Source organism: Daldinia caldariorum (assembly GCF_022478825.1).
Source record: "Daldinia caldariorum strain CBS 122874 unplaced genomic scaffold F4812scaffold_35, whole genome shotgun sequence".
Lineage (NCBI taxonomy): Eukaryota > Fungi > Ascomycota > Sordariomycetes > Xylariales > Hypoxylaceae > Daldinia > Daldinia caldariorum.
This window is the reverse complement of record NW_025953071.1, coordinates 47,988-64,953: the sequence shown is the minus strand read 5'-3', so window position 1 is coordinate 64,953 and position 16,966 is coordinate 47,988. Positions and strand designations below refer to the sequence as shown.

Sequence of the window (16,966 nt, the reverse complement as noted above, 5' to 3'; positions counted from 1 at the left end):
ATTCCGAAACTTCAAATCAATTAATTACTGTTACCTATCGGCCGGATTTTGTCTTGCTAATTACAACTTGAACAGGGTTCGCCATAATTACCTCGATTCAACTTTCCTATCGACCCAGCGAGTCGATTAAACCTCAGGTTCCGACTCGTCTGTTTATTCATCTGTCGTCGTCGAGCTTCGTAGCTCAACCCCAATAGTCAACATGACTACTATGGTATGTCGCTATTTTTGTCATCATGGTCATCTAGCGGTGGAGCATATATATGGGTTGTCTTGATTGCTGTCTAGATAGTGGAGACCGAATGTCGGTGTGCGTTGATGGGGTACCCCCCTAATAGTCAGCATGAGAGTGACTCTAGAAGCCTGTCTCCTCCCCATGGCCTTGTTTATTCCAAGTTTGAGTATGATGGGAAAGTGAGCTGACTGCTGACCTGCTGTAGGATCTCCGTGTCGGTAATAAGTACCGCATCGGTCGAAAGATCGGTTCCGGTTCGTTCGGTGATATTTATCTTGGCACCAACATCATCTCGGGCGAAGAAATCGCCATCAAGCTAGAGTCTGTTAAGGCGAAGCATCCTCAACTCGAATATGAGGCTCGAGTTTACAAGTCTCTTGCTGGTGGCGTTGGTATCCCCTTCGTCCGCTGGTTTGGAACCGAATGCGACTACAATGCCATGGTACTAGATCTTCTCGGCCCTAGTCTGGAGGACCTTTTCAACTTCTGTAACAGGAAGTTCTCCCTCAAGACGGTGCTACTCCTTGCCGACCAACTGATTTCACGAATCGAATATATCCATGCTAAATCATTTATTCACCGCGACATCAAACCCGACAACTTCTTGATGGGCATCGGCAAACGAGGTAATCAGGTCAATGTAATTGACTTTGGACTGGCCAAGAAATACCGAGACCCCAAGACTCACTTCCATATTCCTTACCGTGAGAACAAGAACTTGACTGGCACTGCCAGATATGCATCTATTAATACCCATCTTGGTGTTGGTAAGTAAATATTTTCCAATGGATTGTTCACCATTGAAGCTAACTGAGGTAGAACAATCCCGCCGTGATGATATGGAATCATTGGGCTATGTTATGCTGTACTTCTGCCGAGGCTCCCTCCCTTGGCAGGGCCTTAAGGCTGCTACCAAGAAGCAGAAGTATGACCGCATCATGGAAAAGAAGATGACTACGCCAACCGAGGTTCTCTGCCGTGGCTTTCCCAACGAGTTTGCCATCTACTTAAACTATACCCGGTCTCTTCGATTTGATGACAAGCCCGACTACAGCTACCTTCGAAAGATCTTCCGTGATCTCTTTGTCCGTGAAGGATTCCAGTACGACTACGTTTTCGATTGGACCGTTTACAAGTATCAAAAGAATGCCCAAGCAATTGCACAGGCGGCGGGTCAGGGCGAGAACGAAGACGACAAGGCCCGACGAACTACTGCTGCGACGGGAGGTCAGACCGCCCAATCTGGTGCTGTTAAGCCAAACCCGATCCCCAGCTCTCGCCGTAAGGTGATCGAGCGCGGTGTTCCCGGCGTTGACACTCTAGAAGCCAACCGTGCCGTCGGAGGAAGCGACAGGATGTGAGTGTCTCGCCAGCCCAGCCCAAGCATTCCTAGTAAGGAATCATTTTTCCTTCGAGTTTGGTGTGATTTACAGCGCTAGACGGAGGAATTGCTGACACGATTTGCTGACACTTCAGTTTGCGGTAACAGGCTGCGATCAGCTTCCAAAGGTCAGGGTGCTGGCTCTGGATATGCATCTGGATCCTACCGACCGAAATGATTCGACGGTATTTTCACAGTGGTGACGACTGTTACGTTGTAGCAGGCTTGCCGAAGGGTTGACCTGCACAACGGAAAGTAACTCGGAATCGTGGTAGCCTCATTATTCTCCCTCTGCATTGGCTCACGAACGTCCCGCCATGGACTTACGCCTATTATTGCTGGATAGAGGACCACGCACGATCCCTTTCATATCGTATGGATTGCTATTGTTTCCGTTCTTCGATGACTCGCGGTTTGCGACTTAACTCCGTGGCTCGAACAACCTGGCAACACTAGAAGGCGTAGACTTGTGACTTGTGCACATTCGACGTTTTTCTTAGGTGTGGCTAGGGTTGTTTGAAAGGCACTTCCGGCACTTTGATTCATTCGGGGTGTCGATATGGAATTAAGTCTATCACGGCATATCAGCCTCAATTCTTTGCTTTTTATGCATATGAAGTAGAGGATGATGCCTACCCGGAGCTCGAGCTTCTACAACTCTCGAATTGATCTTGTTCTACTTCGAGTGGTTGACGCCCCTTCGATGCGATCGATCAGCCTTCTGATATGACAAGCTTCTTTGTTTCCTTTTCGCTTCTTCAATGGTTTCTTTTCGTTCATTTTCCCATTCGGACTTTGTATCGTTATGCCTGTCTCCTCTCCTGGGGACATTATAATGAAGTGGTGGGGGGTTCGTCTCAGGATGCTCAGCAATATCAAACGCAACGCATAATGATCCCCGGAGCCATTCTCGTTGAAAACCACATAGACCAGGACTCGGTCTCAAAACCCTACGTTACTTACATGGGCGGAGCTGACAACTTGCCTACCACGGATACATGTTATCGGCCTTGCCGTTGATAATGATGAAATTTTATCGAGTGGTTGGAAGCATCCCTGCACCAGGTTGAGATGGATTAGTAAAGACGGGACGGTATGTATTCCGCGCGCTTGGCCAGTAGCAGTATCCATAAATCCCGGGTTTATTGGCCGCTTATCACCCGAGGAGGTACAATTTGGAACAAATATCGCAACGCCTGGACAAGAGACGCCGTTCATGTTCGTGGTAGATTGACAACCTCGATGGGGTGCACTCAAGAAGTATGGTTGGAGAGGAGGGTTTCCGCGACGATGACGACAGAACATACACGCTAGGTAGTTAGACAGAATGAATTCTATTTGCATTATCATTGAGCGACATGAGGAGTATATTAATTCACAATTTTGGACTGTTCTTGGTTTAATGATTTAACTAGAGCTTGATATAAGTTATAAGAGAGGTAGGCATGGTTAAGGTAAGGGGGTCGAGTTTTGGACCAATTGTAAAAGGAAAGCTCTCTGGGTCTATCTGGTCATCCGGAGAGGCTGTGCACGTTCTCGAAGAACACATGGCCTGTAAAATTTGTATTTGGAAGCACCTGATTTAGGCAGGGTTTACCTAGGGTCGAGATAGTGAAGATGTCAGTAAATCGCGGTCGTAATGGAAGAGCTAGAAATGGAGATTTAGGTAAATCTAGTAAATCTAGTAAATAGGTACCTTAGGTACCTACTTGCATAAACCGGATTCGGAAGGACCCTGAACATCCGTAACTTAGGTAGTAGCCGAGAGTTGGGTATCGATGACATAATGTCTATTACTCAGGCAAGGAAGAGGAAAGTTTCAAAAGTCCGGATACCCTTGCTCATTCACATTTATTGACCTATTAACCTATTGACCCTTCCTAACTTAGGAGTTAAAAGTATCTACTTAATATCTACTTAAGATAAGTCCCACCATTGGGAACCTACCTACGATATAACAACATACAAAATAGTCATACTTCACACTTCAAATTTCATACTTCATTAGGTAATATCCCCAAAACGCCAATGAAGCATACGGGAAAGGAAAGGGAAATAGGAAAATAGGGGAAAAAATAAAGGAAAGGAAAGGAAAGAAATAATACGCCGATAGCTTTATTCGAATTCGTCTACGAAGATGGATCCAGTTCCGACGCTGGACGTCTTCATACTCACTTTCAATGCTGCCAAGCGCCAGATCCACGCCCCTGTCTTTGCTCGACACTTATACAATGCATTCGGACAGAATGCTTCGCGTCTTCCAGAATTGGTTGTCATGTAAGTACCATACAAATACCACGAGGTACACGAGGTTGCAAGGAGTGCAAGGAGTGCATGGAGCAGTGAAGCAGTGAGCCGAACCATACATAGTTAACTGTCTATCTAGCTCCCTCCAGGAAATGGCACCCTCAGCTCAGGCCTTTATCGGCTCCTACATGCTTAATCCTTATTTTCAACGCTACGAGTCGGCCGTAAACCTTGCAGCCGCCAAATTCGCTGCAGAAGTGGAGCGCCAGAATCTCCCGAAAGACCACCCCTACACGCTGGTGACCATGCGCAATGTCGGTATGACAGGCATTTTACTTTTCGCTCGAGACCCAGACATGGTGAAGCACCTACGGGCTACTGAGATCGGGTTTGGTGCTGGTGGCATGGCCAACAAAGGAGCTGTCGGGCTTCGGCTGCAATATAACAAAAGGGATGCAGATGGTTCTTTACTAGCATCGACAGAACTCACCTTCGTCAGTGCTCACCTAGCCGCTATGGAGTGGAATCTCGAAAAGAGAAACAAGAATTGGGAGAGTATAGCCTCGGGTCTCGTGTTTGATGATCCCAAGAAATACGCAGAGAGGCAGGCAAAACAATTCAGTCACCGGGATAACAATGATAACGGTGAATCTGAAGCCCAGCAAGCTCTGCTCTCACAGGATAGAACCGAAAAGTCCCTGCACGATATTTCCATATATAAGCCCAGTGCTCACCTCTTTATTGCTGGTGATCTAAACTATCGTATATCCGACAGTGCGCCAGCCCTGGACTCGGTATTTCCTGATCGCAATCCCGATAATGCGCCCGAAAGTCCCAATCACTTTTCTCACTTTTTAGCTCACGACCAGCTTACTGCTGAGAAAGCGGCTGGTCGCGCATTGCACGGGTTATCCGAGGCGAAAATCAAGTTCCCGCCGACTTATAAGCTGGTGCTATCGCCAAAGCCAAAGCCTCATGCCGGGATCGAGATTGCCGGGGACGAGGATGATGACATGGATGAAGTCGAGTGGTCGTGGGCTCCTCATCGATGGCCTAGCTGGTGCGACCGCATTCTATTCCAGGAGATACCCTGGTGGGCTAGGGAGATCGTCGGCAATAAGAGTATGGATGTTTTAGCTTACAATGCACTTCCTCCCGTGAGATCGAGCGACCATAAAGCGGTGTTCTTGCGCGTAGAGGTTCCGATGCTTGAGAACAACTGCCTGATACCTCCTAATTCTGCTGTAGAGGTGGAGCTTAGAGCGAAAAGCGTTAGTAGCTTACCTGACCCTCGCGTCCTGCTCCCATTCCCAATCGATGTTCAGTCCTGGGAACGTCGAGCTCAGATTCGGAAGTGGGAGTCGACCATAGGTTGGTCTATGCTGATCTCACAGTCGAAAGAGGGTCTCGTGGTGTTTATTACCCTGCTTCTCGTCGGTCTTGGTACTTGGTGGTACAGGTCTCGATAGATACCAGCTTTGCTACACCTTGCAAAACAGATGACTGGCTGCCTAGCAGGCTGGGCAGGACTGCGCAGGTCGTAGGTTAGGAGGACCTAGGCGAGCGTATTAAGTGACCCTGCTTAAGTACGGTCGTACTTCGGGTTCGATTAAACCACGACTACGATAAACATATCATTAGAGATCCATGTTGTCTCTTTGTTGTTATTTTTAACCCGCATTTTTGCCTCTTGCACTAAATGTATAATGGTGGACTACGGGTGACTTCGGTATTGGCACTATTATTAGATGGGTTCCTCAGAGGGATGAGTGGCAGTAATTAATTGTTATTATACCCTTATCGAAAGACCAAAGATGCTGTTTTATATACACTTTAGAAGAGTCATTGAGGGCTAGGAATACTTTAGAATTATCTATGAAGTTTGCTGGACTTTCAAGCTCGGGTAATTATACTATCTTAGAATATTGGAATAGCTTCCGGATACGGAAACCGACGCCACCCGCATCATCACCAAGTCTTTGTCGATTTTACTAGGTCTACAAACAACTATGTCCAACTGCTCTTCGCAAAGTTAGTCAATAGCATTGTATCATGTAGCTTACTCTCTTTTTTTTTTTTTTTCCCCATTTCCATTCTTCGAAAACAAAAAGAAAAAAAAAGAGAAAGAAAAAATAGAAAGGCTTTCCTCTCAGAAGCTATGACAGATTCTCTTGTACAAAGCTTCGTAAAGCGATCTCGCCTGGAGCGCCAAGGGGAACTGGATCGACTGGCTCGGGAACAACGTGTGGATTTGGGCTTGATTCTCGGGCTGTCCTTGAAAATTGGCGGATGTCAATCACATGTTGATTATGCAGGCGGGTTAGACGGCAGGAGAAAATGGACGGACCTAGCGAAGCTGACAAGATTATTGCGACGAGAAGTTAAGCTGGATGGCCAAGAACTGGACGCAAAAAAAGGGAAAGATATGCCGTCTCTTAGAGATGCACTGGCCAATGCTGCACCGATGGAGATAAACCAAAACGCTGCTTTAGAGCGGAAGGGGAGAATCCAGAAGAAATACCATGAGTACGCTGGCATATTGTCACATATCGATAAAGCAGCGATCGCCTCCTTTACGCTTGGTATCATACAGGCTCGCAACGGCCTCACATCCACCAATAATTCATCTCCATTACGATTACCTCAGATTGACGGACCACTGTTCGGGTCAGCACACGTCTTCTACTCGATCAAATTCTTCGATTCAAGGGGCAAGGAAATTACTAAATGGATGATAAAGATCCCCATCAACGGTACGCCGGATATATGGGATGAACTGTGTGCTGAGACATTACTTACCGAAGCGCTCGTACTCTATACGCTCCGCACGGAGACCAACGTTCCAGTGCCTGCGATTATCGATGCCGACTCCTCCCCTCATAACGAGATTCACGTGCCTTACGTGATCATGGAGTACGTAGCTGGCCTGACGCTGGACCAGGTATGGTTTGGTAGGGGTGAGGATGGGCTTGATGAGAAGCGGATCAGGGCGACGAGGAGTAAGGTCCTACAGAATCTGGCGCAGGCGATGCTTCAACTTGGGAAGTACGAATTTAAACATGGAGGAGCGCCCGTTTTCGACGGCAGTGGGATACTCATTGGCGTAGGACCCTCCAGAGAGCTAAATATACAAGCCATGGTAAATCATTGGCTCAACAACGAGCATTGCGAGCGAGTACCCTTATACGCCCCGGTAGGTCCCTTCAAAGACGTAAGGGAAATGTACACTGCGCCCTTGGACCGATTCCCGTGCGACACCGAGGCAACAATGGGCGTTGACAAATTGCTTCGTCTCCTTGTAGGCCTTATACGTGAGCCCTCTAGACCAAGGTCTGCAAAAGGCAAAGAAAGATGGAGCAAGTCAAGCAAGAGGTTTGTCCTTACACACCCGGGCCTGAGCATGCGCCACATCATAGTGTCGAAAGAAGGTGATATCAAAGCAATCGTGGGCTGGGACGGCGTGTACGCCGCACCGAGATCAGTCGGTAACGAGGCTTTCCCGCCGTGGCTCGTGAGAGACTTTAACACGTTTATATGGCGCTGGCGGCCATCTCCTGTACTGTGGAGGGGAAAAGAGGGATACGAGGAACCCGGAGGTAACCGCTACGAGGATGCGCCTTGGGTATTAAAAGAGCTAAGAGATGAATACGTAGGGATTATTCAGAGATTGAAGAAAGAAAATAAGGACGACAAGCACGATGAAGACGATGAGGATGTAGACACGAGCGTGACGAAACAGTCGTTGATGGCGCTTAGCTTGCACACAGCAGCCAAAGATCCAAGATGCAGGAGTGCTATCCTGAAGAGGATCCTGGAGAAGTGCTCTCGGCCATCTGAGGAGTTTGACTACGATCGTATTGTTGAGATACTCGGTAGCGGAGGATATTTGGATGGGTACATGCTGAAGTGTTTGGAGAAGAACTTTCGGGAGCTTGTGGATTGCGGGTATGTTAGAGGTGCCGTCGTCTGGTAATCACCATGAAATCACCATGAAATCATCATAACGGTCGTTGTGTAAGGAATTAATCACTTTGTGGAGAGGGTGCAATGCGCAAGGCAAAGGGGCTGTACTGTGGTACTGTGGTATATAAAGGGCTAATGCAATCAAAATCTTTAAGGCAAGATGGCCGAGTTGGTTATGGCGTGAGGTTAAGGTCACCTTAATTCCTACATCCTCATGGAGCAATCCGCGTGGGTTCAAGTCCCACTCTTGTCATTCGTTTATTTTTTTTCTAGTCTTTTCTTTTTCTTTCTCATTAGTCTTGGCACTTCGTTTTATGGACATGTGGAGGATGGATATTAAGTTTAGGGACGGAAGCAATTACGTAAATGTCAATTTCCCCATACTCTATCTAGCCAGCTATACTATGTTAAGCAGTTTCCACCATTTTATCATTTTGACGTTTGACATCCATCGTTGGACAACAACAAACAGCCGAGGTTCAGACTTGGTTTTGAGAAAGGTCGCCCAAATGTACCATCAAACCCGGATTGTCTACTTACTTCCTACCTAGGTACCAAAGGTACCTAAGGTTGGTAGAGAAGAACCAAAAAAAAAAAAAAAAAAAAAAAAGATGGAATTATATTAACCCTGCCTAGGTTAACCAACCTGTTAAAAGGTTGACTGACACAATCGATTTTCAAGTTTATGGGGTTTTCCTTGTCTTTCTGGGGTTTCTTCCCCGCCATTGGCCGCATGTAAGCGGGTTACGCTACAAGTTATTAATCGTATTGTATTGTACAATACAATACCGAGGGATTAATGTAAATAAATACCTAGTATATACGGTTTACCTAGGGTACTAATAAGTCGGCCTTCCTTCCAAAACTCCCTCCCCCTTGGTTGACGTTGGCCAAATGATTTGTTGAGCCCAACGACCGGTGCAAAATGTCTTCAGTCAACCGTAGTCTCCTATCGGCCTCCCGCTCACTGCGCTTGCAGCCAAGAACCATCCTGCAAAGGACATCATCCCCTCTAACCCCGTCCTCGCGCGTAGCAACGGTTAAACTTGGAGCTACGATACGAGGAACTCACCCCACCACCTACGCCCGCTTTCCCGCTTCGTCCTCCTCATTCTCAACAACTACCCCCCAGAGATCCGCTTCCCCGATGCCTCAAGAAGCAACAAGGGAATACGATCCCGAGATCAGGGACATCGCTAACTACGTGACCAAGCCAATCGACTCCGAATTAGCTGTAGGTCCCTTCTTATTTACCTATGTTGCTGCCCGATATCGTGCAAAGTGGAAATCGGTGCCGCCGTGGGCGAGTTTAGCTGACATGTAACCTCCAAATATATATAGTTTGACACCGCGCGATGGGTCTTCCTCGACACTCTGGGCTGTGGGCTGGAAGGTCTACGATTTAAGGAATGCGCTAAGCTGCTTGGTCCAACTGTCCCTGGAACCGTCGTTCCTAACGGCACTAGGGTCCCTGGTACCGACTTCGTCCTCGATCCCGTCAATGGTGCCTTCAACATTGGTGCTGCGATCCGATGGCTTGATTACAACGACTGCTGGTTGGCTGCTGAATGGGGACATCCTTCCGACAACTTGGGCGCTATATTGGCCGTTGCCGACTGGGTCAATCGCACCAATAAAGCTGGAGGCAACTTGGCTGGGGGCAAGATCTTTACTGTCAAGGATGTTCTAGAAGGGATGATCAAGGCCCATGAGATCCAGGGTTGTCTGGCACTACTCAACTCATTCAACAAGGTTGGTCTTGACCACGTTGTGCTTGTTAAAGTTGCCAGCGCCGCGGTTGTCTCCCACATGCTCGGGCTGAGCGAGAAGCAAATCGCCGCCGCTGTCACCCAGGCCTTCGTCGACGGACAGAGCTTGCGAACCTATCGACACTCTCCCAACACCATGTCCCGAAAGTCGTGGGCAGCCGGTGACGCTTGCCAAAGGGCCGTCAACCTTGCGTTGAAAGTCGCAAAAGGCGAGTCTGGTATTCCTACCGTCTTATCTGCGCCGGTATGGGGTTTCTACGATGTTTTGTTCAAGGGCAATAAATTCCAGTTCCAACGACCCTATGGCAGCTACGTGATGGAAAACGTCCTCTTCAAAGTCTCGTATCCAGGTTCGTATCATGCCAAGTCTTAAAAGGCTGTCGCCCTACTAACTAGTCTTTTCTTAGCCGAGTTTCACTCGCAGACTGCAGTCGAGGCTTCTCAAAAGATCCACGACAAACTGAAAGAGCTAGGTAAATCTGCAGCTGATATCAAGGGCATTACCTGCAGGACGCATGAGGCGTGCACCCAAATTATCGACAAGCAGTTCAAGCCGATGGACAACTTTGCGGACCGCGATCACTGTATCCAGTATATGTGTTCGGTCATGCTCGTGTTCGGGCGCTTGGAGGCGGGTGATTATACCGACGGCAGCGAGGCGGCAACGTCCCCATTAGTCGAGTCGCTCCGTCAGAAGATCAAGTGTGTCGAGGACCCGCAGTTTACCAAGGATTACCACGACCCAAAGCTACGTACCATCTCCAACGCGCTGACAGTCGAGCTGAATGACGGCACGATCCTCGATGAGGTTGTCGTCGAGGCTCCGCTAGGACACCGCCTGAGGAGAGAAGAGGCTAAGCCGCACATCCTGGCCAAGTATAAGCGACACCTGGAGCCACACTTCTCCGAGTCTCAAGTCAAGGAGCTTGTCGACCTGGGAATAGACGGCAAGAAATTGGAGGCTATGGCTGTGGACGAATATGTTGACAAATATGTTGTGAAGAATAGCTCTTTTGTTTAGATTTGCGGATCTAGTTAGAAACGCGTTAAAAGCCAAGACATCAAGATATGCCTCCGTTTATAGGTACACAAATACGTAGCCCAGAGATTTTTTTTTTTTTTTCTTGTTTTTTTGGGCAGTCTACGATATTGATATGAGCTACCATGCTTCTTTTCGGTGCATGGAGAAAAAGAAAGGGATGAACATAGGCCAAGGTTAGGTACTAATTGGAAGTTATGTAACTTCATAACTTCCAATAGGTACACGTAATCTAATCCCTATGAGGTATTGTACCTACCTTAGGTACCTAACTTCGGCAAGTACAATACCTGGAGGCAATGCAGATGGATCAATTAATGGATGGATTCATTTGTTTCATTCAAGGGATTGGAGGTAAGTACCCTATGCACAGCCACCATCTCGTGTGCTGAAAGGCGGGGCTTTGCCTCTGCCCGTTTCCCGTTTCCCGTTTCCCGTCTTTCCACCAACAATTAGAGGTCTGCTGCCTGTCTCCCGAGCGGCCGCAACTTTTTAAAAAGTTACAATAAATTTTCTGATTTTGTCATTTGCAATTACATAGCATCCTACAATTTTGAGACATCACCTCTAGGACATCATTGATGATTCTCTTCGAATAATATAAATTTCTCCGAGCTGATGAAATAAGACTAAATCGCCGTCGTCTCTTTCCCGGCGGCTCTTATCACGTTCAGTTCTACGACTGGATAACCATACACTAACCATTTGGCCGACTCGTCTTAACAAAATGGTTACCCTCGATCGCCAGGAGATCATTGCGACTAACAAGTCGCTCCGTCTCATAAAAAATGTATGCTAGATAGACAGATCCAATCCTTCCTATATCCTTTTATCACCATAAGTGAACTTATTGCTAATTAGCTTCCAGGAGCTTGAGCATCTTCTCGAGAAGGGAGTTTTGACGGACGACGTATTCAACTCAATCAGTAGGGCGCTCCCTGCAGAGACCTCCCTCTCCGGCGCGCCTACACCAGTAGCACGAGGAGCTTCTGTCGCTTCACATCCACCAGGCCCCCCGCCGCAACATATACCGCCTGTTAATTCGATGACCAACTTAGCAATTAATCCGAACCCGACACCCACGCCCGCACCTCCGGCTTACAGTTCAACTGGTCCTCCTTCGCTCCCTGCCCGCGCAGGACCTCCGGCGCCGCCTCCATCAAAACCGATCATCGCACATGCGAAGGCGCTCTATAAATACCAGGCCGCTGACGACCGGGATTTGTCGTTCGAGCGCGATGACAAGATTGCTGTGTATGAATATATGAATGATGATTGGTGGATGGGACGCAACAAGCGGACGAATGCCGAGGGCATCTTCCCTAAAAATTACGTCGAGTTAGACAATAGCGAGAAAGCGGGATTCTACGCCCCTGCTCAACCAGTGTACGCTACGCCTACGCCGGGAGGCAACGGGGGATATCCTCCACCGCCGCAGGCCCAGAACCCGTATAACGCACAAGTTCCCCCCATGGCTGTGGCGCAAGGAGGTGGTAGTCCCAGCACACCCGGCGAACCGAGCAAGCTGGAGCAGAATGGTAAGAAATTTGGCAAGAAGCTCGGAAATGCTGCCATCTTCGGTGCTGGTGCTACGCTTGGTGGTAAGATTGTGAATGGCATATTCTAGATTAGGTTTTGTGATGGATGTCTGGTTTGTAAGTGGTTGTTTCTATTACCAACCGTAACGAATTATATTAAGACCGCAGTGGTAGTCTATATGCCCGGATTGATGGTACTATTAGGATTCTTATAAGGGGTTTTTTTTTTTTTTTTTTTTTTTTTTTTTTGGTCTGGTGGCTTTGGGATGATGCGATGTATACCTATCTACCCAAGGTATTTTATCACCAAAATAGGTGTAGGAATATATTCGTAACTTGATCAGGTTTATTAATCGCCTTATGTACATACCTAGGTAGATAGGTACCAAATAAGGTAGGTACCTAGGTTTTCACAATTGACAGGGAATCCGGCAACCCATCCGCTTCCATTTGCACAATACACAAGATGTATAAGTAGGAGGTAGGTACCTAATGTTAGGTTGCAATTTTTCAAACATCCCCAACACAAACCCATCTGACGCTCCATATCCTAACCCACGTTTAACCTTCATCATGTCTAATAAGTCTCGATTCTGCCCTCTCTGCGACATCCTAGTCGACGTATGGTTAAACCCTCACGATAACCTAACCGTGGCAAATCCTGACTATCGCCTTAATTGGTTGCAAGCAGTTCGAGCCTGTATGTACCTATCAAGAAATAATTACTGCCCAGACTGATACTACTTAATATAACAACCTCCTTTTTAGTGCGAACTAAAAGAGGATTTGATGAACCTTTTATCACGGGCGTTGGATGGCTCGATATCGAGGGAAACGTCATCTCTCCTCTCAACTATGACAGTTATTACTACGACTACGAGCCGCACCAAGATCTACACCGTGACTTCGCTACACATCGAGTCGGCTATCCGCAACGTGAACCTGCTGAATACTGGTGCTATGTCATCCATGATGCCTGCTGGGATCTTCTTAGAGATCGTGTTAATCACTACCGCCAGGTATCTGTTAACGACTTGGCACGCCATCTCTTTGCTCTACTTATCAATACTCCCGTAAGCGTCGAGAGCGAGACTCTAGCTCCTGGTCACGATTACGGGCACGCCAGTCAATTCCACCTACGGGATGGAGAACTAAGCAGCAGTTACTTCACCCGCGTGAATTCGACCAGTTACTCTTTCATCACGGGTGATATAACCGAAGAGTTCGTACCTGACGAAGAAAGCCTCGACGATGAAGTCAAATCTTTCCACGCTTACTTGGCAAACTCATGCGTGATTCATAGGGGATACTCGGTGTCAGATCCTTTCCTGCTTCTACCAAGAGAGCTTATCGTACTTATCCTTACCCATCTACCAAGTCGAGATGTTTGCAACTTAAGACTCGCTTCAAGGCATACAGCTAGTCTTTCGCCCCCAGAGTTGCTTGATCAGACGTTCTGGTCTAGTCGGTTCGATCCAGATTTTGAAATGGGGTTTGTCTTTGCTGGTCCTTCCAACCCAAGGCCCCGTGGACCTACAGATTGGCGCACGTTATATCTCAAAGCCGTACGTATCATATTTCTATAAGAAAATTCTGTCTTGTTTTGTTTTTGGACAAGCAAATTAACAACATTCGTTATGTAGAAAGGCGCATTGAGGTCGGACTTGTTCCATGGCTTTAGGAACCGGCGTCGTATTTATCATATATTTCAACATATCACAGACTCCTTATACGTGCGTCTACAAAATGATTCCGGCCTAGACGAGCCCCTATGCCGTAACCCAGCGCATTTCCCCCAACAAACGGTGTTCGCGGAGGCGTCTTTCTATCCTAGCAATGCAAACAGTACGGAGTCGTTATCCTTAGGTTGTAGACTTTTTAGGCGTCAAGATTTCCTTTGGCCTCACCACTCAGGCTCCATACCCCAACGATTACGAGCTTCATTTGTGTATTCCAATGGAAAATCTTATATCAGTGGTTTCCGTTTATTGGGCGCTGATCCAAGTAGTCTTGTCTATTGCAAGGCCGGGCTTATTAATTTGCGCAATGAACACGAAATATTCCTAGAACCTCACAGTTCCGTAAAGCATATTGAGGCAGCAATGGAGGCGAAGGGTCTGGTCGGACTGCGTCTACATATTCAAGGGTCTCAGGGTCCATACGCTATTTCAATAGGGAATATGGAACTTCCTGACCCCAGGACCGGAATATGCACGCTGATACCGGGCTGCAGTACGGAATGCGTTGGCTTCCACCTCGCGTTTGACGTACGTTATAGCGAATGTCTACGATACGCAACATAGCTAATTCTTATATCAGGCCTGCAAGATTATTTCCATCTCACTCATAGAGAAACCGGCAGCAAGTACTCAATCGTATATCGAAAAATTTGACCCGACAGAAATTTGGAATCCATGTATTCCAAAATTCTTTCCAGAGTGGCCTTCTATTCCTTGCTCTCCACGGGGTTTCAACTTGTGTCTGAACATGAACTTTGGCGGAACTAATGGGCAGCTACTACGATCACTGGTCAGAATTGATGCGTTAATGGGGAACTATCCTTCGGTATTCGTAGGCATTTTATTTTCCTACGTCGATGGAAGCGAGCGCTTCTATGGGCGCAAGAGTTTTCGGAACAGTTTGAACGACTTAGGTGACACACCCGCAATTCGGCAAGGCTTCCCAATCGACGGGCCAGGCGGTGAAGTTATGACCAAGATCGCAGTCAATTATTGTTCAGATGCAATCTCGGCTATCACGGTATGATCTATCCACGTACACATTCTATCCTGCTGGGTGGAATGTTCGTAATAGCAGCGCTTGTCAAAATGGAAATGACTTACAAGCTTGTCTTTATCCTAGGTTACTACAGGTTTAGGAAGAGAGATGCAGTTTCGTCTCTACGGCAAAGAGTATGTCGAGGGCGCCGAGCAAGACGGCTACGTGTTGCAGGCTAAGCCGGGAATGTGCTTCACGACATTCTACGCAAAGGCCCAGGTAGGGTATCCGTCACGAAAACTTTGTTGTCTATATCTAGCTAAAATATGGCACATCAAGTCACCCCTAGGACACTTCCGAAATTTCTCTGCACGCTGCCAGGTTTTAAATAAGGACTCGCAACTATTTCCTGAGAAAGCAGCTGTAACACACTATGTTCCTATCACCTCGGAAACATTGTCTTCAGCTGAAGATATGTTGACATATTCGGGAGGGTTTGCCATTACCACCGCAGTCTTATCGCGCCTTCGAAAAGTCCGCGTTTCCGTAGGGGATATGGAGGAGACTGGCTCACCGAGACGTATAACGGGCCTCTGGCTCGAATACTATGATTGTGCCATACCAATCATCGTAGGGCAATGGGTAAATGAGATTGGGTCGTTTGAAATCCCTCTAGGAGATCGAATATCAGAAGTGATAACATGGCACGATTACCCAAATCAGTATAAGGAAATAAAGTATGGATCGCTTAGGAAGCTTCAAATTAGAACCGCTCATGGCATCGCCAAGGAATTTGAAGAAGACCATAGGAACGCAGAAATATGCCTGGAGTATCGGGAGAATCCATATGAGTACCTGGTTAGTCCAATTGCATATATCGTCTAGAAGCGATTCCCTCCCTTTTTTTTCTACTGACTAGGGGATAAAGAGCAGCATCGTCTGGGGGTATAATCACCAAGTAAGTGTTCATGGTAACTATTATTCTCTATTCTGTCGGATCCCTTTCATAGTGGCCCCGCCTCTTACTCTCTGGCTTCATCTAAAAAGTGGATAAATTACTCCTTGAGAGCTCATGTAATCCAACCGCCCCTAATACTCCTTAGTATCTAATATGACTTATGAGTACTAATATCTTTTGCTGCAGTGGGACCATATCCGTGTCTTCCATACATCGAAAACGGACAGACCTAGCTCACGACTACTTATGGGTTCAGCTGGGTACTTACTCCCTTCATGGTCAGTCGCGCAAAGGGCGTTTATGCAGGATACGTGTGAAGATGGGTCCCCGAATCCGGTTGTAGCCATCCAAGTCACGTACAGGAACGTGACAAATGAACTAGTTGGCATCTGCTTTATTCACGAAGATGGCAGGTCTGTCACTCTTGGTATCGGCTTAAAGGAGGCCAAAATAATACCCATTTCTCCTGACGATAAGCTAGCACGAGTGGAGATAGGAGGCACCCGACAGAACCATATTCTATATATGAATGTGAGTTCGGCCACCCACCGGCTTATTATAATCGCGAATTACCCAGTGGATATCACTAATGATTATTCTCTAGTTCTTAACAACTTCTGGCCAAAAAATAGACTTTTCGGTATTGAGTCTTGAAAAGATTAATAGGCGTGTCACTAAGCGAACCGTATTTATCCTTGATCGATCTTGTCCTGATCAACTTGGCGTTGCCGGGGCAAAGCTATGCCAAATTCCAGAGGGAGCCGGTGTACTCACGGGCTTCTGGACAGTACCTAGGAGGCGTGGAGGTCTCCGTTATGGTAGGTTCGGGCCAATTTTCGAAAGTAGTAGCGAAGATACGTAGCTGGCAGGTTGCGTATCAAGACCGTGTATAGGGGTAGAGCTACGTCGCATCCAGATGCGCACCTACCTAGTATTCAGCAAACAGAATAGAAAAATTGAGATTTTCGTCGATGGCGAAAGATTTATCCCAGATTCCGTCTAGTGATACCCAAAGCATGACCTGTCAGAAAGATGGCAACTAAAAAGTGACGAGATACACGGACATGGTAGCGTCGGCTGCCAGCTGGCTTCTGGCAGTTAGCTTCCAACACGCCCCC

General features: G+C 47.3%; 6 protein-coding genes and 1 non-coding gene across 7 annotated transcripts; all 7 read left to right on the top strand.

Annotated features, from left to right (window-relative positions):
- Positions 1-236: 236 nt before the first annotated feature.
- Positions 237-2,360, top strand: F4812DRAFT_469685 (kinase-like domain-containing protein; the record flags this gene model as incomplete). The annotated part of the gene is made up of 4 exons (XM_047938897.1): positions 237-239; positions 441-1,002; positions 1,055-1,592; positions 1,725-2,360. The coding sequence occupies 4 exons, from the start codon at positions 237-239 to the stop codon at positions 1,792-1,794; spliced, it is 1,173 nt and encodes a 390-aa protein (XP_047785235.1). The 3' UTR covers positions 1,795-2,360.
- Positions 2,361-3,073: 713 nt separating this feature from the next.
- On the top strand, positions 3,074-5,909 carry F4812DRAFT_448756 (DNase I-like protein). Its single transcript, XM_047935889.1, has 2 exons — positions 3,074-3,893; positions 4,003-5,909. Exons 1-2 carry the CDS (start codon positions 3,754-3,756, stop codon positions 5,330-5,332), a joined length of 1,470 nt encoding a protein of 489 aa, XP_047785234.1. The 5' UTR covers positions 3,074-3,753; the 3' UTR covers positions 5,333-5,909.
- On the top strand, positions 5,678-7,988 carry F4812DRAFT_295180 (uncharacterized protein). The gene has a single exon (XM_047931179.1). The coding sequence runs from the start codon at positions 6,022-6,024 to the stop codon at positions 7,834-7,836; it is 1,815 nt and encodes a 604-aa protein (XP_047785233.1). The 5' UTR covers positions 5,678-6,021; the 3' UTR covers positions 7,837-7,988.
- Positions 7,981-8,079, top strand: F4812DRAFT_t157. Its single transcript has one exon. It is a non-coding gene; the product is annotated as a tRNA-Leu (tRNA).
- Positions 8,080-8,656: 577 nt separating this feature from the next.
- F4812DRAFT_294989 (2-methylcitrate dehydratase) lies at positions 8,657-10,623 on the top strand. Its single transcript, XM_047931176.1, has 3 exons — positions 8,657-9,060; positions 9,168-9,945; positions 10,003-10,623. The coding sequence occupies exons 1-3, from the start codon at positions 8,752-8,754 to the stop codon at positions 10,614-10,616; spliced, it is 1,701 nt and encodes a 566-aa protein (XP_047785232.1). The 5' UTR covers positions 8,657-8,751; the 3' UTR covers positions 10,617-10,623.
- A 516-nt stretch (positions 10,624-11,139) lies between these two features.
- Positions 11,140-12,872, top strand: F4812DRAFT_448737 (SH3-domain-containing protein). Its single transcript, XM_047935888.1, has 2 exons — positions 11,140-11,424; positions 11,503-12,872. Exons 1-2 carry the CDS (start codon positions 11,362-11,364, stop codon positions 12,259-12,261), a joined length of 822 nt encoding a protein of 273 aa, XP_047785231.1. The 5' UTR covers positions 11,140-11,361; the 3' UTR covers positions 12,262-12,872.
- Positions 12,402-16,839, top strand: F4812DRAFT_448723 (uncharacterized protein). The gene is made up of 9 exons (XM_047935887.1): positions 12,402-12,872; positions 12,941-13,737; positions 13,816-14,439; positions 14,492-14,932; positions 15,035-15,169; positions 15,230-15,748; positions 15,819-15,848; positions 16,035-16,379; positions 16,453-16,839. Exons 1-9 carry the CDS (start codon positions 12,665-12,667, stop codon positions 16,708-16,710), a joined length of 3,357 nt encoding a protein of 1,118 aa, XP_047785230.1. The 5' UTR covers positions 12,402-12,664; the 3' UTR covers positions 16,711-16,839.
- The last annotated feature ends 127 nt before the right edge of the window (positions 16,840-16,966 follow it).